The 20588-nt window shown below is 41.0% G+C and overlaps 1 protein-coding gene across 6 annotated transcripts in view; it reads right to left on the bottom strand.

The window, feature by feature from the left end:
• Cfap43 (cilia and flagella associated protein 43) overlaps window positions 1-20023 on the bottom strand; it is a 75736-nt gene extending 55713 nt beyond the window's left edge. For 5 of the 6 annotated variants that reach the window (XM_069993927.1, XM_069993944.1, XM_069993965.1 and 2 more), the window contains exons 1-5: window positions 19848-20023; window positions 17748-18001; window positions 14523-14619; window positions 5903-6070; window positions 3338-3488 (exon numbers count right to left, since the gene is read on the bottom strand). In XM_069993927.1, coding sequence (XP_069850028.1) covers window positions 3338-3488; window positions 5903-6070; window positions 14523-14619; window positions 17748-18001; window positions 19848-19912 — 735 coding nt within the window. In that variant the 5' untranslated portion in view covers window positions 19913-20023. The remainder of the gene's footprint in view (window positions 1-3337; window positions 3489-5902; window positions 6071-14522; window positions 14620-17747; window positions 18002-19847) is intronic. The other variant, XM_069993960.1, reaches the window with a different exon arrangement.
• Window positions 20024-20588: the final 565 nt, after the last annotated feature.

The following is a 20588-nucleotide window of genomic DNA, read 5'->3' as shown; positions in this document are numbered from 1 at the left end:
TAGGCATAGGAGTATAACAGCAAAAAACAGATTAAAAATATCCATGGGGCTGGGAAAGTGGCTTAGTGGTACAGTGCTTGCCTAGCATGCATGAACCCTGGGTTCAATTCCTCAGTACTACATAAACAGAAAAAGCCAGAAGTGGCACTGTGGCTCAAGTGGTAGAGTGCTAGCCTTGAGCAAGAGAACCTCGGGGACAGTACCCAGGCCCTGAATTCAAGCCCCAGGGCTGGCCAAAATAAATACAAAAATAAATAAAATAATCCATTCCTTCACAGAGCTTACATCTGATGAAGGAAATAGTAGAAAGTGATGATGTGGAATAGAGAGAATGTGATTGCTGGACAGCAAAGCAGGGCAAGCAGGCCCAGGGTTCTGGTAAACCTATACTGTACAAATTTTTAGGTCTTTGTTCAACACACCCAGATCTGTGCATGCCAGCCTTCTAATAAATACCCAGTTATTTGGTAATATATCTACTGTTTTAATCTATGAAAAGTTTGTAGATTCAAGAGAGTGACAAGTGTGGCTCTGCTAAGTATTTTTACCAGGTTCTAAAGTTATTGTATAACTGACAGCTCAGAAAATATGTATTGGGTGTTGGCTATATACCAGACATTGTGGCATATACTTGAATATATATATATTGGGTGACCACCTAATGAAGTCTAATTTTTTTTTGTCAGTTGTGGGGCTTGAACTCTAGGCTTGGGCGCTGTCCCTGTGCTCTTTGGTTCAAAGTGAGTGTTCTACTGCTTGAGCCACAGCACCACTTCCAGTTTTATATTGGTTTATTGGAGATAAGAATCACACAGACTTTTCTGCCCAGGCTGATTTTGAACTGTGATCCTTAGACTCAGCCTCCTTAGTAGCTAGGATTACAGGCATGAGCCACTGGGGCCCGGCGAACTCTAATATTTTAAAGGCAAAACTCCCCCAAAGGTTAAAACTTCTACCAACTAATGACATTTCTATGGTGTCTGACAGAAGGTTGGCTCTTAGAGAAAGAGTTATTCACTAAGTCACCATTATTTAAAACTTCTCATGGTAACATTTAATCTTCTGCTATAAAACATACAAAAAAAAAGAAATTTGATGGCAGAATCTTCTTTTATTCTTGAGATAGGGTCTTGCTGTGTCACTTAGGCTGGCTTTAAACTTGAGATCCTCCTATGCCTGGATCTCAAAATCGGTTTTTTAAAATCCATACAACAAAGAACCCCATTACCAATCTGGTTCTCCCAACAGCAATGAATCTGTGCATATGAAACAGAATGAGAGGATTAAAACTTGGAATTTTCTGGATGTGTATGTGGTCTTTCTGTCCTATTTAAGACAAATGTGAGTTTGCCCTTGTATTATCTTCTTTAATAAACATGTGACTTATAATTTAAAAAGAAATTTGATATTATATGGATTCTGTGGGCAGACAATTTCAATTCAGAGAATTTTAAAACTATTTGCTAAACAAACTACCTCCTACTTCTAGGATCACAAACATTTTTGTCAAGAAAAAATTAGATTCCAATTTAATACTTCCTTAGAAAATAGAAATTTGCAAATATGTGTAGGAATAGTTGAGATATTTCTATTTAGGAAGTGAGTGATAAAGGAACTTGGACCTTTGAGATTAAATTCATCATTTTGGATACAGTTACTGCCCATATGACATCTGCCTTTGATTTTTCCCACTCCACAATGGACTATGTTTTTAATGCCTTAAATAAATTGTGTAATGTTTCTCAGGCCTATTTATAGGCCCATAATGTGCCCTTCTAGCATTAGCTACAAGAAAGATAATGGGCTGTTTTCATGTTTGTAATCTCATAAAAGTCTCATCTTACCAATTTGCAAGTCTCTTGCATAGACCAAGTCATTACTGCTTGCTTTGCCATTGTACCCAAGTCACAAGATATAACATGTAAAGATGGTGATGAAATCAAGACATTGAGATCTATTTTTGGTTATAATCTCAAATTTATTGTATAACAATTAATCTGTTAGCTATTTCTTCCACCTTATTTCCCTAAAAAACAAAAAGATAAACTAGTGGGAAATTAATTTCTAACTTAAATGGAAAGTACATTCCTTCATTAATATTCCCAGTGTGATTTGGGTTGTCATTCTCTAATATTAATTTTTTTCTTTTTCTTCCTTTTTTTTAAGCCAGTGCTGGGGCTTGAGTTCAGGGCCTGTGTACTGTCCCTGAGCTTCCTGAGCTCAAGGCTAGCACTCTACCACTTGAGCCACAGAAGCACTTCTGGCTTTTTCTGTTTATGTGGTGCTGAGGAATGGAACCCAGGGCTTCATGCATGCTAGGCAAGCATTCTACCACTAAGCCACATTTCCAGTCTTCTAACATTAAATTTCTGACTCAGGAAAATTGTTTAAATGTACCGAGAGAAATATCCTAAGAAGTAAAGACATTTACTCTTATATGCAATTTTTTTAAAAAAAATGGTAATTCCATATGTGTTTAAAGGAATACATCACAGCATTTTCCAAAATGGCAAGATAACTTATCATGTTGGTACAAAACATGAAAGGCAAGGCTCTTACAGAAATTTACTGCAGCAGAAAAGACTTAGGACACAAAAATTAGGAGTTCTAAGCACCAACTACGAAAGAAGACTGGCAACCTGGTGGCTCATCTGTTTTTACTTTGCTGCCCCCTTGCGGATATGTGTGGTCCACCTTTCCAAGACTATAAAATGGGTCTTTTTCTATAAATCAAGAAAGCAAATCATTGCCATCTATTAGGGAAATATTAAGGGCTTGAATCTGTTCTTTTGCTTGTCACACAGATTTTTCTTAACAAGCCAATAATCAAATTGGATTTTAAAAAACATGTATAGCTTCATTCTCTGCAGTGTTTTAAAGCATCTGCTTAGAGCTTAACAAGAACATCAGCATAACATAGACCCATAGGCTCAAAGAATAATGCTCTTTACCTGCAGGGTCTTGCCCTGCTACTCTGTGCCTGGTTCTCCTACTGAACATCCCACGGTACATATTTATCACTTTGCCCTCACTGATTATGCCTTATGAGCCTATCTTCTTACCCTGGCTCTTCTTGCTAACTTCCACCCAGCATCTCTACCTGATGCTTCCTGGCCCCTTGACTTCAGTGTGTCCAAAACTGAAAACACATCTGGGCTTCCCATTCCTGCCATAATCCTCTAGCCTTCCAAACTCAAAAGTCTGGAGGTTGCTTGTAGTTGCCATAGCTAACATGTACTAAAAATCTTGTACTCCCTATCTTCAGTGGCTCATAAACAATCAAGTGAGGTCACACTTCTAGACCTCCACCCCTTAGGTCAACAATGCAATCACTTACCCTGAAAGTTTCTGCCTCTTCACCTACTAGCCCAGCAATGGCAGACAGGGGCATCACAGGCCCATAGATGGGATCCTTGAGCAACGTACTGGGGAAAAGTATATCTGTTTCATTAAAAAATGTCCCATCTTCTTGAGGTAGCTTTACTGACCTGGAATAAAAAAAGACATCAGGAAAACTGGATTAATAGAAACTAATGACTGGCATAGCTGCTGCATATTAGTGGTACACAGGTGGAAAGATGTTGCAAACAAAAACATAAAAACCACATAGGAGGTCTTAAAATATGTCTTAATAGGATACATTGTGAATAGTTATAAATTAGGTGTACAAGGATTATCAAATTGTTCCAGGCAGGAACTTGTAAAGTTGAATGTTGATGGGAGATCAGGCAGATAATTTGGGGGATAAGGACTGTAACCAATCAGGAAGTTAAAGTTTGCAGGTACCACCTACTTGCAGCCAAGAGGGTTCTAGACATGAGAATTTTGGTTCCAAACTTTTAATTTAATACTATAATCTGGATTATTTACGAGAATTGTCTCAAATTTTAAATGTTCACAATTAATTTAAATATTAAAAAACTATGAGTTAAAATCAATAAAGCTGGTACCAAGAGCTCATTTTTATAATCATAGCTACTCAGGAGGTTGAGATCAAAGGTGATTCAAATCCATCCCAGGTAGAAAACTTTTAGAGACTCTTATCTCCAATTCAACACCCAAAGAGAAATTGGAGGTGTGGCTCAAGGGATAAGAGTGATAGTCTTGAGCAAAAAAAGATGAGAGATAGCATTCTGGCCCTGAGTTCAACTCCTAGTACTGGCACCAAAAAAAGTCAACATTTATGTATGCCATATTCAGCTACCTTTGTGATTTCTGCTGCCAATAATTCATCTTCAAACACCATGTATCTACAGGTAGTCCATATGGTCATAAAGGTGAGCTAAATTCATGACTTCATTCATTATATCCCAAACCTCCTTGTCTGTGTTTTATGGATGATAAATAATTTTGGAAAATGATCACATAAACAAACTTAAATGTGAAGCTTAACTGTTTTTTTAAAATCCTGATTGCTTAATGAATCAGACCATTTACTCAGTGTCTCTCTTACTTTCTTAGCTTATAGAAAAAAAAATCATGTAAGTCAACATTCAGAACTAGAGTAGTAGACTGGAGAGGAGCAAAGGAAGACATAGATGTGGTCAATAATCAAGTAGGGACTTTGTTGACTTTGTTAAAAGACACAATGTTGTCAACTCTGACTAGAGAGAGATTTGGGTATTTGATGAGTTCTTGTAAGAATGATCTTGAGATTTTTAGGTCTCTCCAGTCTGAAAAATTATTAAGAACTAGCTTTACATTTTGCTAAAGGCAATAATTTTTTTAAAAAAAACTTAAAATATTAAGGGTATGCCTGTCCAACAACTTGGCCTTTGACTTTGTGGAGGAGACTGAAAATGGGCAGTTTGGTGGCATTTTGAGTCTTTAAACTCTTTCACAACAAAGGCAGCTATAATCAAATATTACTATTACTGACCATTTCTCTTTGACTCATTTTTTTCTTTGTTGGAACCAGAGTTTGACCTCAAGGGCTTGTGCTTCCTTGGCTTGCTGGCTTGGCTGATACTCTACCACTTGACACATGCCTGTAGCCCAACTTTTTGCTGATTACTTTGGAGATGGAGTCTCATAGACTTTACTACCCATACTGGCTTCAAACTACAGTCCTCCAGATCTCATCCTCCTGAGTAGTTAAGATCACAGGTATAAGCCACCAGTGCCTAGCATACGTTTTCCTTTTTAAATAAGCAACCCCCATCACTCTGCTGAGCAACTACTCGTTTGCTGATAATGAAGCTGACTTATACACTCTGATCTGAAACACATTTTTTAATATGTAAAGCTTTCTTATTTCTGAGCTTTTTACCCAGGCATTAAAGACATAAGCACAAATGTCGCTTTGATACACAACAGTTACCTTTTTTTTGTTTGTGTATGTGTGTGCTGGTCTTAGGGATTAAAGTCAGAACCCAGGCACTGTCCCAAAGCCTTTTTAGTCAAAGCTAATGCTCTACCACTTGAACCACAGCTTTACTTCCAGCTTTTTGTTGGGTAATTTGAGATAAGAGTTTCGCATCTTTTCTTGCTTGGGGTGGCTTTGAACCATAATCCTCAGAACTCAATCACCTGAGTAGCTCTGATTACAGGCATGAGCCATTGGCATCCAGCACAAAAGTCATCTTTTAAAATAGCAAGAATATGCCTACGTTTGCAAAATCAAACCATGTTGGAAAAAGCTCTCTTGAGGATTTGATATTTAAATGAAATTTATCGGGAAATCATGTCAATGAGAATCTATCTGAATTGCCAACAATTGCTCTAGGTATTATAGACCTAGAAAGATGTTTTACCTTAGTATGAGCTGTATGTATGTACATGTGTACATGAGTGTGTATACAAATCTACTTAATCTTATTAAGTTAACCCCACCCCATTACATGAATGCAAATGGATAGCTACCACGTTCAGATTGACATTTTATAGTAGCAAAATCTCCTACTTTGCTTTTAAATAATGCTCCTGGTTACTTCTTTCAATGGTCCACACGCTCACTGAACTTGAACTTGATAAGCACAGTTGGTGCCAGTTCATGGGGTTGAAAGTCATCTGGCTCACATCCAAACCAAGCTGTGATTTCTTGCACAAAATGACATTTAATTCCCAGTTCCTTAGAGGAAAAGAGCATTGAGGGGAAAATGAATGAGTTAAATTTTATGGTGTTGTGAATATTTATCTCATTAAGATATTTACACAAATTGGGACATATTTATGATACAATTTATAGACTTTATTATATTAACATCATATTTATACATAAATATGCTTAACTGAGTCCCTTTAGGACACAGAATATTACATATTTTTTAAAAAAATTATGCCATCATATACTACACCAAAGGTCATTCTGTCCTCCTTATTCAATTGAAATTCAGACAAAACTAGAAAATAGAATATATTATAACATTTTCTGAAAACCCCATGTTGAGTCTAAATCTCTAAGCACTATGCTTAGTATTCCATATGGATCTGGGTTTCCTGTACTCACTGATACCAGTTGCTTATTTACTGAGTTTTTGTGGGGTTTTTTTTTTTGGTTGGTTGGTTTTTTTGGTTGTGGGGCTTGAACACTCAGCCTGGGTGCTGTCCCTGAGCTCTTTAGCTCAAGTGAGCACTCTACCAGTTGAGCCCCAGCAGCACTTCTGGTTTTCTGATGATTAATTGGAAGTCAGACTCTCATGGCTTTTCCTGCCTGGGCTGTCTTTGATCCTCAAATCTCAGCCTCCTGAGTAGCTAGGATGAAAGGTGTGAGCCACCAGCGCCCAGCTTTCCTGAGACTTTTTAAAATAAACGGTATCTGATTTAATTATTTTTAGCATACATTACTTGTTCAAGAGGGATTTAACTCTAACATTTCCATACATATAAACAACATATCCTGGTCAACTTCACCCTCTCTACTACATCCCCCCATCCCACTCCTTCTTCTTAAACAATTTCAGCAGGTTTCCATGTTCTGTTTTCATCCATGCCAGTAAACTATGTCAATCAAGCTCAGCCCATTCACTCTCTTTGTGAGCCCTCCTCCTGCTGGGCCTACCTCCCATCATCTGAGGCTTTTTCACAATGAGGGCCATCATTCAGCCCTCTTGTGAGCTAAGGACTCTGATGAGTGGAAAGAAAAACTGAGAATGTAAAGGAAGCAATGCCTGCATTTCAGAGCCAGCAGAGCTGCCATTAGGAAACAGGGCCTGATGTTTACGAGCCTGTCTCAGCCCCCTCCTGCTCTCACTGGCTTCCACCCCCCTCACCAATGCCTCATTCTCGGCAACAGCAGTTCTCTCGCTGGGATCTTTGGTTCCCTCATTCTTTGACTTTCTGCCTCAGATATTAGGCAACTCTTACCAGCCCTGGATGGATTTAACTAAAGCTTGGGCTGCTTGGGACATAGGAACTAAGATGACTGTCCAGTGGCACATGCAGCTTTCAAGGAAGTCTGTGTCCTCACTCATCCTCCTCCTTTCTGCCTCCCCAAAACACATGGGTGATACAACATTTTAGACTAGAGATGACGACAACGTAGGGTAACAGGATAGTAGGAGAGTTGTCACAGTAACCAAGGACCCACCATGCCATCCGTGGGCACCTGACATCCAGTGACTGACTGTGAAGGACACCATGTTTGTGATTTCAATTTCTATTACAGCTAGTGAACCTAAATCCCAACTGCTAGGACAATGACCCAGTAGACATCTCCATTTATTAAATTTAGCTTGACCCTTATCTCATCTTTTCCACTGCTTCCTTCAACTTCCTTCCTCACATACCCTCAATAATTTTTTTATTCCTTTATTTTCTTCTCTTTTTCTCCCCTCTCTTCCTCCCACCCTCTCTTCTTTTCCTTCCTTTTGTTATTGATTTTGTGTGTGTGGGGGGGGGGGGTCGGTCATGGGGCTTGAACTAAGTGCTGTCCCTCAGCTCTTCAGCTCAAGGCTAGCACTCTACCACTTGAGCTACAGTACCAGTTTTCTGGTGGTTTATTGGAGATCAGAGTTTCACGGACTTTCCTGCCTAGGCTGGCTTTGAACCATGATCCTCAGATCTCAGCCTTCTAAGTAGCTAGGATTACAGGTATGAGCTACCAGTGCCTGGCTTGTTACTGATTTTTTTTGTGGGGGGGGGGGGTCTGGTCGTGGGGCCTGAACTCTGGGCCTGGGCGCTGTCCCTCAGCTCTTCAGCTCAAGGCTAGAGCTCTACCACTTGAGCCACAGCGCCACTTCTGGCTTTTTTTTTTCTTTTTGCTTATGTGGTGTTGAGGAATCGAACCCAGGGCTCCATGCATTGCAAGGCAAGCGCTCTACCACTGAGCCACCTTCCCAGCCCCTTGTTACTGATTTTTAAAGACAAAAATCCTACTATGTAGCTCAGATTGGACTTCGATTTTATAATCCTCTCACCTCAGCCTCCTGAGTGCTGGAATTACAGGTGTGTACTACTATGTTCAGTTTTCCTTCAATATTTTTTTTTAACAAATGTCCCTCAAGTTTTCAAGTCAAAACTCTAGGTTTAACCCTGGATGCATCCGTCTCTATCAGCTGCACATTCCACATTCAGTTACCACGTCTTTTGATCCTACCTTCTAAACACCTCCCAAATATCTCCACTCCCCGCCTACACTACAATCATCTATCTCCCTTCTGTACCATCACAGCCTCCAATCTGAAGTCTACATTTAGTTTCTTCTAATATAGCTTCCACAGGAGAGCTGGCTGATGTCACATCCCTGCTTAAAACCTTTTAATAGCTTCTGATTGCCTTTAGGATAAATGATGTTCCTTCAGCATGGCTTATATGTAGGGTTACCTCTCCCTTCCCCAATTCACCTGCTTGCTAATATGTCCAGGAGAACTTATGTTTAGGTCTGTCACTCTGCATTAATGAATAACAGCAACTCTCTTCAATGCACAGAGGTGTCCTGGTTTGGATGATCAAGGCCATCTATTTATAAGCCTGTTCATCAGCAGCCTTCGACTATCCCCTCCAGGTTTGCCTCTCTTGTGGCTAGTTTCTTTTCCCTCTTAATCACCTCAATCAAAACCCAATATGTTCTCAGGACCCACGGCCTTTGCACATGCCATGCTCCTGCTTGGACTCCTGCTTTTTCAACTCTTCTCAAGGCCAATTGCTCCTCAGCCTTTAGATACTGATGCGGAGTAAATTGAGCCCTGTTCATCCATGGATGATGCCCTTATCCCTAATATCGTATTTGGAAACAGGGTAAAAAGTTTTAAAAAAATAAGATTGGACCTTATCCAACATGACAGGTGTCCATATAAAAAAGGAGACATTAGGAGACAGAGCCATACACACAGGCAAAATTCCATGTGAAGCTGAAGATACAGATAATGGGCAGAACAGCTTCTAGGCCAAGATCGACAATGATTTTCCACAGGCCAGCAGAAGCTGGTGAGAGGCATGGAACAGATTCTTTCTCACAATCTACAGAAGACACCACCCCCCTAATCCCTTGGTTTTGGGATTCTTGTCTTCAGACCTGGGGACAATGAATTTCTATTGTTTAAGCCACCTACACTTTTTGCAACAGTTCTAGCAAAATAATGCAGGTTATCACTTAAACATTACCTTCCCCTGCCCAAGAAACACTTCCTGACCATCTCAATGCACCCAGATTAGATGAGGTGCCCCTGCTAAGTGCTCCCTGTGTGACACAGATCCTAAAAGGTCTTAAAGAACTGAGTCCTTCAGGTTTGAACCCCAACCAGCAACTCACCAGCTACATAAATTTGGACATGTAGTTGTAAGAACAATAATAAAAAAAAATCAAGCTGGGGAGGGGGGAAAGAACAATTTCTCATAGTATATTGGAAAACATTTCCTAGTATACCCCTAGAAACAAAAAATGAACTTTGTACCTTGCTTTGAACCTGCCTGACAATCCCCTGGAACGTAATTTTATTGTCCCAATGATAAAGGTGGGTGTGATTTTATAGGTTAGAGTTTAACTCTGACACATAAAATGCTGTGTTTTGCCCAACAGATTATTTCAATTTAAGTTACTGTGGTATGGATATCTCTGGAAAGTTAGCCTTTGTCTTATTTTCTACTGCCAATCCTGGGGTTTGAATATAAGTCCTCGTGTCCTTTGTTCTTTCTTGACTTTCCTGCCATGTTCATCTGGTGCTCTATCACTTGAGTCATGCCTCCAATCCAGCATTTTTCTGGCTAATTGCAGGTAAGAGACTCTTATTTTGCAAAAGACTTTCTGCTCAAGCTGTCTATGAACCAAGATCCTCCAGGTCTCAGCCTCCTGAGTAGATAGGATTACAGGTGTGAGCCCCCATGCCTGGCCAAGTTAATCATCTTTGTATCCAACCTAGAAATTCTGTTCAGTCATTCTGTTTTCTAACTATGTGTGTGTATGATTTCTGTGTTCTGAATGTTTTAATTACATGAAAACAGAGCCCTCAAGAAGGAGGTCCTTACCCTGACTTACAAAAAGAAAAAAGCTGGGTACCAGGGCTCATACCTGTAATCCTAGCTACTCAGGAGGCTGAGATCTGAGAATCACGGTTCAAAGCCAGCCTGGGCAGCAAAGTCCATGAGACTCTTATCTCCAATTAACCACCAGAAAACAAGAAGTGGTGCTGTGGCTCAAGTGGTAGAGTGCTAGCCTTGAGCTGAAGAGCTGAGGGAAAGTGCCCAGGCCCAGAGTTCAGGCCCCACAACTGACAAAAAAAGCAAAAAAGAAAAAAAGACTCCTTACAGATAGCTTCTCCCTCCTACTACATGAGGACTTGGGAGAAGGCATCTGTCAATCAGGATGTGCCATCACCAAATGTCAAAGTTACAGGTGTCTTGATTTTGAATTTCCCTTTCTCCAAAACAGGGAAAACTGTCTGTTGGTTATCAGTCACCTGGGCACTTTGTTATAAAATCCTGAGTGAAGTATGACAGGAACCAGATTCTCCTTCTTCCTGTGTGTCCTATTATTAGGAGATTGCACAAAACTTTCCGTATGCATACAACCTGTTTCAATATTCTGCTCTAAAATATCTGATCACTTTAAGGCTTTTTTTTTCTTTAAAATGAGGACCAGCTGGGTGATTTTTTAAAAACTAGAAAGGAGTTGTACAAAGAGGTGACAATTCCATAAGTTAGGTTCTGAGTACAGTGCTTCTTGATTGATATCACTCCTTCCAGTGTTCTCCCCTGGGTGATTTTTTTAAGTATAGAGTGAATGGGCAGCAGACTCTTCTCTGATAAAACTGGTGATGATACTGAGCAATTAGCCTACCTATTCCCTTGACCATGGACTCCAGACGTTCCAGACACCCAGCATGGAGCTACAAGTACAAGAACACCCTTATCTTTTCTATAAAATATTTTCTTCCAAACTGCCATTTGTAATTATACAAGTAACGTATGAATCAATTCTGCTCTCTTCAGATGTTAGAACATAAAGGTAATATTTCCTTGGGCCTGTTTCCATTCTAGGATTTGAATCCTGGCCTGTGAGTGCCTGCTGGTCTGACTTGTAGAACGGAGACTAAAAGTCTGTGCTCCAATACTCACAGGCTGGCTGCTGTCACCAGCTTGAATCCTTCTCCCTATTGACCTTCCGACTCTCCTGTGTCCTCCCTGCTGCTAGCAAAGCCACTTCATGAAGGACTAATTCTCACACTCACTTTCTACACAGCGCCCAAGGATGCCACAGGGCTGTTCTCAGAGCTTCCAAAAAGCTGGAATGCCAGAGTAGAGGCAGGAGGGGGCTCTGCCTCCCAGCTCTGTTCATGATCATTCATGAGGTCCCGAGGCACCTCTGCCAGTGCAGAACCTCATAGAGACTCTTCTCACCCCAGAGTCATTTCTGGTCCCTTGTCTCTCTCCAACTCAAGATTTCCTAAACAGAAGTGATCACGAATATTAAGATGTACAAACACACACAGGGGGACAAATGGGGTACAGGAGAGATACTGTCTACCCTTAACCCCGCCTCAACCTATCCAAAATGCCTAGTTACAGAAGTCTTGGGCTTGCCCTCTGTGCTGTAAGATGCCTAAGAAGAGACATATTTGCTATCCAGCAGAAACCAAAGGATAAAGATGTACTAGCTAAATTAATTCTAATGTCCATGGAGGCCAGGAAGCTAAGGTCAATGAATTAAACATCCTGAATGTATACGTCTAGGTCAGAGTGTGGCCAACCCCCTCTATGAAGGACCACATGGTACTTTCAGCTTTGCAGTCTACATATATAGTCCCTAGCGGAACAACTATTCTGATCTTAAAGAGCAAAAGCAGCCATAGATAAATAAGCATGACTGTGTTCCAATAAAACTTTACTTACAAAACCAAGAGGAAGACAAGCTCTGGCTTTACCAATCCCTGTTCAGGATAGGTGAAGCCACTGAGGGCTTTTCCATGCTGTTGCCCTGCGGTAATAGAGGTCCATGGTTCCTCCTATCTGGGAGATGTCAAAGAGATAATTTTTTCCCTAAAACCTCTCAATTAAAAAATATTTTATGGCCCAAATAAATAGACATTGTGGCCCAAAGATCATCACTTTTGAACCTCTGACTTAAATAAACAAATAAATACCATGTAGCTGCCTTGTTAGGTGCTGTGAATATTTGTACTTAATGAATTCTTAAAGGTGATATTGTGATATGATTTTACAGAGGAGGAAACTGAGGTTTGGCCTCCCCAAGATGACACAGCTGGAAATTTGAGGGCCAGGATTCAACCTACATCTCAAACACCAGTACTCATTCCTCTTCAGTGCTACATGTTCACATGCTGCACCTAGGAGAGGTGAGAAGAGTCTACTGCATTTGGAACCATCAGAACTTGTGCACCTGCCTGTCTTTTCCAAGGGCTTTCTGTCCTGTGCCTCCAGACCTGTTGGTTAAGCCCCTCAACTTGTAGTACTTTCTGAAAGCCCCCAGAGCAAACCAGTGCATCCATCAGGAGGTAACTAGATCTACAGAAGCTGCTATACCCATATCTTGTGCTAGCAGGGAATGCCTACTAATAAATAGTACAAGCAATTGACAGAACAATTAGGCTGTATGAAAGTAAACAGACAAAACAGACTATATAGTGTATAATTGCCTGCATATGAAATTCTAGATCAGGGTGCATTGTATTTATAAACTGCTTTGTTGAATTGCAACTCCTTTGTACAAGAATTTAAAGATAATTTTTCTTAAAGTAATGCTGGTGTGCAAGGGCTATCCTCATTTATTCATAATTATGCTTTCCTTTAATAAAACAAATTTCTCCCTGAAGAGGTTTATATCATAGACAGAAGAGCAAATGTAGCAGTGACGTTGGCCTGCACTGACCAGAGCTGTGTCTAATTTATAGATATTCCCTACAAAGCTGTCAAGTGTGGGATACAGTTCCAATGTTTCTAAAGACAATTACTTCGATACTCTAATACAGTAGCCATCTTAATGTCAAGGAAGTATGCTAACAACTTACAAGAACTATTTTTGAAAAGATGAAACTTTATGCACTTATAATTGTTTTTGTTACTTGTACTTTATTCTTTCCTTACTGTAAAGGAAGCATTGCATCATCTTCATAAAAATTCAAAGATAAGCCCATTGCTGGTGGCTCACATCTGTAATCCTTGATACTTAGGAGGCTAAGAACTGAGGATCATGGATAGAAGTCAGCCTGGGCAGGAAATCCTGTGAGACTCATCTTCAATCAATTAACCACTAAAAAGCTAGACATGGATCTGTAGCTCAAATAGTAGTGAGTTGGCCTTTTCTTTTCAGAACTCAAACTCAGTACCTAATGCTTTTACTCATTAGCTAGTGCTCTACCAACTGAGCCATACCTCCAATTCCATAAACCTCTGTTGTGTGTGTGTGTGTGTGTGTGTGTGTGTGTGTGTGTGTGTGTGTGTGTGTGTGTGTGTGTGTGTGTGTGTGTGTGTGTGTGTGTGTGTGTGTGTGTGAGTCTGGTGATTGTACTCAGGGCCTGGGCGCTGTATCTGAGCTTTTTTGCTCCTGTCTATGTTCTACAACTTGAGCCACAGTTTTGGCTTTGAGTTAAAAAAAAAAAAAAGCTCAAGGACAGTGCCCAGACCCTAGTTCAAGAACCAGGACCATTACCACCAAAACGAAACAAAAGACAATAATGTAGTTCTCATATAAGTGTGTGTGTGTGCATGTGTGTGTACTGAGGCTTGAAATCAGGGTTCAGTGTTCTTACTTGGCTTTTCTGCTCAAGGCTGGTACTCTTATCACTTGAACCACACCTCCACTTCTGAGTTTTTCTGGTTAGCTGGCAATAAGAGTCATGGACTTGTCTGCTTGGGATGGCTTCAAGCACAGAGTCTCAGATCTCAGACTCCCGAACAGCGAGGATGACAGGTGTGAGCCACTGGCATGCCACTTCATATAGTTGTATGCCACTTCATATAATTGTATGCCTAAGCATAACAACTGTATTATCCCTTACAACAAGGGTTTCTTTTGTTTCTATGATTCTTTATTTCAGATTTTTATGTCTATTTTCTTTTATCAAACCCAGAGAGTAAGATTCAAATGGAACTCAGCAAAAGGGCAGCTGGAGGATGCTGATACTTACCAGAGAGCCAGTTCAAATTCTGGGAGAGAAGAGTAACTTGCCAGGTAGGTACCACAATAACTGAATGAAAGCAAAGTGTAGTCCAGAAGAATGTTGCCTAAAATATAAAATCCATTATGTGAATTCGATTATCATATTCAGTTCTGCTATATGGACTTACAGTTTATTCTCCTTTTTTAGTGATTTTTTACATAATCCTAAAGCTTTGAACTACCTGGGTAAAGTTCTCCTGGCTGAATTCTAAGTCTGAACAGAAAGCCAAGATCCAAGCTAAGATCCATTTTTAAAAGATAGTGCAGTGAATTAAGACCATTAGTTGCTGTCTCTAAACTTCAACACAGAGAATACTCTGCATAATAAATGCCCCAGCATGGTTTAAAATGACCTGAGAATCATAGAGTATCTTGTAGACATATGACATTGTAATTACAACAGTTAGTTAAATTTCAAGTGCTTTGGACAGCTGTAATAATTGTAGATTACCTCCTTGTTTTATTCTTAGGTCTTATTCTGGTCCTCAGCTTAACATTCCATTTCTTGAGACTACAGAATGCCTGTGATCCTCACTACTCAGGAGGCTGAGATCTGAGGATCACAATTTGAAGGCAGCCAAGGCAGGAAAGTCTGGAAGATTCTTATCTCAAATTAACTACCAAGAAGCTAAAAGTAGAGCTGTAGCTTGAGTGGTAGAATGCTAAACATAAACAAAAAAGCTAAGGGACAGGGATCTAGACCTGAGTTCAAACCTCAGTATTGACACGCATGCGCATGCACAAACACACACACACACACACAAAACCTCATTTTAACAGAGTGTAATATAACCTTTAAAAGACTTGGTTATTGGATATCCAATGTAAGGATAGAAATAATTTCTCTGTAGGATAAGGCCTTAATAGAATGGTTTAATATCCTTGCTATATGTACTCTTCCCTTCAAAACAGACAATATTAACATTGTTATTATATAATAATTACATACAATAGTATACGATAACTAGCATATAAAACTATGTAATATTACTATAAGTAGTTATTTATATATTCTTTAAATTTAAAAACTATATGGTTTTTGAAGAAAATACTCCCCCCCCAAAAAAAAGAGAAATTTATAACCACCAAATTTGGAAAATTTCTTCCTACTATTTTCTTCTGTGGTTATGCTTGTGAAAATACAACAAATGCAACTTTGTATACTTATATAACCATGGATTAAATATTACATACATAAGCACTCCATTTTAAAAGTGGAATTTTGGGAGCTATTGAGTCCTGTTAGATTTTTGTTTTAAATCATTTTGAGCACTTTATCATCTAATATTTCTTTAAGCTGTGATTTTTAAAATATTTACAGTAATGCCCCTTTATGGAATATTTGAACTTACTTAACCATATCTGGGATACTGGGAATGTGGGCATAAATATATGCTTTCCAGAAGCCATCCATCAGTTAATACTCCTACTTCCTTTCAGGAAATGGGAATGTTACCAATTTCACCACACACTGTTTAGAAATCAGGAGTTCAAAAATTCTGACTATGATAGGAAGAAAAATGGCACCTCAGTTTAAACTACACTCCCAAAGTGATTACTGAGATGAATTTTTTATGTCATTTGCCATTTAAAATTTTGTGACTTGTCTGTGAATTACTTCTTTTTCCTTTCTAGGATATTTTATCTGTTATTTTTCTAACTGCTTCATAAATACTGTGATGATATTTGATCAAATTTGTTCCAAACATTTCTTTTATTCAGTTGTTATTTTGCCTGTTTCCATGGATTTTGTGTGTATGTGGTGTGTGTGTGTGTGTGTGTGTGTGTGTGTGTGTGTGTGTGTGTGTGTGTGTGTGTGAGGAGGGGGGCAGGGAGGGAGGGAAGAGGAGAGAGAATATAGTTCCTGGGGCTTGAACCCAGGGTCTCACACATGCTAGGCAAGTGTCCTATCACTGAATTACATCTTTAGCTCTATATAGTGTGTGTGTGTGTGGTGTATATGTGTGTGTGTGTGTGTATAATTTTTCTGGCCCATATTGTGGTTTGAACTCAAGATGTCTAGCTTATTTGGCTTGCTTTGAATGACTAGAACTTGAGGCATGCCTCCAGCCCAACTTTTTGCTGGAATTTTGACTCTTCTGCCACAGCTGGCTTTGAACCTCAATCCTCTGGATCTCAGTCTCTTGGATAGCTAGGAGTACAAGTGTGTGCCCCCAGCCCCCAGCTCTACATGGTATTTTTGCTGTGCTTAGTATTAAATTTATATGTAATTGAACGTGTCAATCATTACAGTTTTTGTTTGGAAAGTTCTTCCCAGTCTTGAAATCTCAATATTCTACTTATCAAATGATCTGCTTATATTTAATATACAGTGTAATGTGTGCATGTGTGTATTCATATATCACCATCAGTCTTAGCATTATATACTATTATTCCTATTCTGTGTGTAAATAAAAGGTTCAGCCTTGTCATCATAAATTATAAAAACATCAGTTGACCTAGATTTTTAAAAATCATTAGGAAAAAAAAATCATTGCTCTGAAAAATGTCAGTCCAATGCTTCTCAGAGTTTAGTGGGTATGTGAATCACTTGGGAAATCTTGTTAAAATGCAGATTTCTGGACAGGTACTGATGGTTCATTCTTATAATCCCAGCTAATCAGGAGGTTGAGAGCTGAGGATCATGGTTCAAAGCCAGCCTGCAAGGCACTTATCTCCAAGTAAGCACCAAAAAGCCAGAAGTGGAGCTGTGGCCCAACTGGTATAGCACCATCCTTTAGCAGAAAAAGCTAAGGGACAGCACCCAGGACCTGAGTTTAAGCCCTAGTACCCTCATCCCCCAACACACACATACACAAGCAGATTCCTATTCATATATCTGGCTTAGCAGGGAGATTCTACACTGTTTTGCTTGGAGGGGGCAACATATAATGCTATACAGGCTGTTCTCAAACTTGTAGAGTCAAGGAGCCTCCCAACTGGGTAGGATTACAGGTGGTGTGTGTCACCATGCCTGGCTTAGTTTCTGCATTTTAAAAGGTAGATCAATACTGGCAGTAAGTGATCCACACTTTTGAGTAGTAAGACTTAACCTCCTTAATCAAATATTCTGTGATTTTTTATTTAAAACAAAAACCTTCAAACATACAAACCATCTTCATTTATTGGAACTAGATTTGGTCACATCTTACCACAAAATCAGTTATGAGCAGAGGAAGGGACCCCAAGTTACCTTTTAATTTGTTCTTTCTCATCAATTCAGGAAAGCTGTATATGTGGATAAGGGGTTTTAATTTCCGGTCAGAAAAAGCCACAATTTCATATGGAACATTAGTTGCCACAACGCCCACAATTCCATTAGCACATGAGAGTAGAGTCCTTTTCTTGGTTTCAAGGTTAATAAATATTATGTAATTTCCAGAAGGGTAGCAAATGGTGTTGTCATTCACAAAATGAATATTCTGCTTAGGAAATCCTTGCGCCCATCTTTAGGAAAAGATATATCAGCATCAGTACATTTCATATATTTCACATCATTCTTGTCTTTTTTTAAACAAAGTAAACAAGTGATCAAAATCTTTGAAATGTGTGTTCTGTTTTCACTCTCTTTCTGTCTCAATCACTAAGATAAACACATAGGCTGGCTATAAGACTAGTTTGAGTAATAAGCTAAAGACATTTAAATATAAGCCTAAATTTCAAGATCATTGAAGTCTCAAGATCATTGTTCAGAGAAACAAAATTCTGAAATTTATTAAAGGCTCAGAGGGATTAATGGGGTCTCCTACACTTGAAAACGTGATAGAGAAAGTTTGATTTTAATAGAAAGCAGGGCATGTAAAGGATTGATTGCTTCATCTTTAAAATGCCGTGTGTGTGCGCACACGTGTGCACACACTCACACACGCGCGCGCGCACACACACACACACACACACGCTTGAACTCAGGACCTCACACTCTTGATTACCTTTTTCTGCTTAAGGCCTGACCTCTACCACTTGAGCTACACCTCCACTTCCAGCTTTTTACGTGATTAATTGGAAATAAGAGTCTCATGGACTTTCCTGCCATATGCTGGCTTCCAACCACAATCTTTAGAACACAGCCTCCTGAGTAACTAGTATTACAGATATGACCTTCTGGCTCCTAGCTTTAAAAAAAAAATTGGGAATGGGAAAGCATGCTTTGTGATTGTAAGCCAAACAGGAAAGCTGCTTCTTTACCCAGCTGAGGAGTTTGTGGCCATATTTCTGACCGAAAACATGGATAAATGCAGAAAGCAAGAGAAATGAAATAGACATGAATGGAAAGGCTCCAGCAAAAATTAAAAAGGTACATGAGAAATGTGAAGTAGATAAATGCAAGAAGGAAGGAGATGATGAGATGAAGGAGATTCAGTTTTTATTTAAATATTAAAGACTCTTGGAAGAAGGCAGGGAAGGCCAGTGAAGGACCCTGGTTTGAGGAGTACCCCCGAAAGATGTTGAGTAGTACAACAGGGCTGGCAGAGGGTGGTACTGCATTCACAGGCCGAGGCTAACTAACATCTTCGAATGTGGAAATAAAGAAATACCACCTACATCTGTGACATGAAAATAAACCCTAAGTGAGTAGATGCGAGTTAGAAGGAAGGGGAACATGGGTGCCAATGTGGCAGGCAATCGCCAAAGAGAAGAACCGGACAGGGGCTGTCGCTGGGATGTGAGGCGGGCATTACAGAGCCAGGAAGAGGAAGAGCTAGGTAATCCGAGATACCCAGGCCGGGGTGGGGGTGTAGGATGAGATCTGATCATCGCGGTTCAAAGCCAGCCCCGGGCAGGAAAGTACACGACGCTCGTATTTACAACTAACCACCCAGAAGTCGGAAGTGAAGGTGTGAAGGAGGAGCCCGGGGGTTGGGGGACAGAGCGGCCACCCGGGGGAGCGGGACAAGGGCCACCGGGGAGGGGGACAAGGTCCACCCGGGGAGCGGGACAAGGGCCACCGGGGAGGGGGACAAGGTCCATCCGGGGAGGGGGACAAGGGCCACCGGGGAGGGGGACAAGGTCCAACCGGGGAGGGGGACAAGGGCCACCGGGGAGGGGGACAAGGGCCACCGGGGAGGGGGACAAGGTCCAACCGGGGAGGGGGACAAGGGCCACCGGGGAGGGGGACAAGGTCCATCCGGGGAGGGGGACAAGGGCCACCGGGGAGGGGGCAAGGGCCACCGGGGAGGGAGTCAAGGGCCACCGGGGAGGGGGCGCGGGTCCACAGCAGGGGAGAAGCAGGGGTGCGGGCGGGGGGAGCGTGAAGTCCCAGAACCAATGAGAGGCCGGGCAGCGGCCGCCGCACCTCAAGGACAGGGCCGAGGAGCCGCCCTGGTGGGAGGCGTCGTCTCGCTCCCGGATTTGCGCCATACGTCGTGTTTCTTTCGACCGGGCGGCCGGCAGCGGACGCGGGGCCCGGCTCCGGTCTGTAACGGCGTCTCGGCCGCCCCGCCAGCATGGTTCTGGACGCCGCCGATGTTTATTCGGGTATCCAGGAGACTGCAAGCCCGGCGCCCATTGGCTCTGCCTTTGGCCGGCACGCTGTCCGTCTCTCCCGATCGTCAAGCGGATTGGTCAACAGCTTCCAGACCTCAGCCAATGGGAGAACCGTACGCGAAGCGAAGGGCGGACTCTTCCCAACTGAGTAGTAGGTGTATTAGCCCCAGACAAGTAATTATAATATTAATAAATGTATTAATTATAGTATTAATAAATATCTACTCAGGGCTGGCAGGAACAACCATTGTTAAACGCCATGTACGCAACATTTCACTTAAGCTTCCTTCCTGTACCCCATCAATCTCATTTTAGCCATCCGGAAAGTGAGCAGTAACTTGCCCAAGGTTACAAAGCTTCAAGGGACTTAAAATCCAGGTCCAATCTAAACCCAGAGCTCCAAGTCCTTAATTACGGTATAACCCCCTTCTCCCTCACTCCACTTCTCCCCTTTCCCCCCTTTTCTCCTCCTCTCCTTCCTCTCCTTTCCCCTTTTCCCCTTCCCTTCCTTTTTCTTTTCCTTTTGTAGATTTTGTATTAAATAACCTAG

This window comes from Dipodomys merriami, unplaced genomic scaffold, assembly GCF_024711535.1.
Source record: "Dipodomys merriami isolate MVZ:Mamm:240054 unplaced genomic scaffold, mDipMer1.0.p SCAF_102, whole genome shotgun sequence".
In the NCBI taxonomy this organism is placed as follows: Eukaryota; Metazoa; Chordata; class Mammalia; order Rodentia; family Heteromyidae; genus Dipodomys; species Dipodomys merriami.
This window is presented reverse-complemented; position numbering and strand designations above follow the sequence as displayed.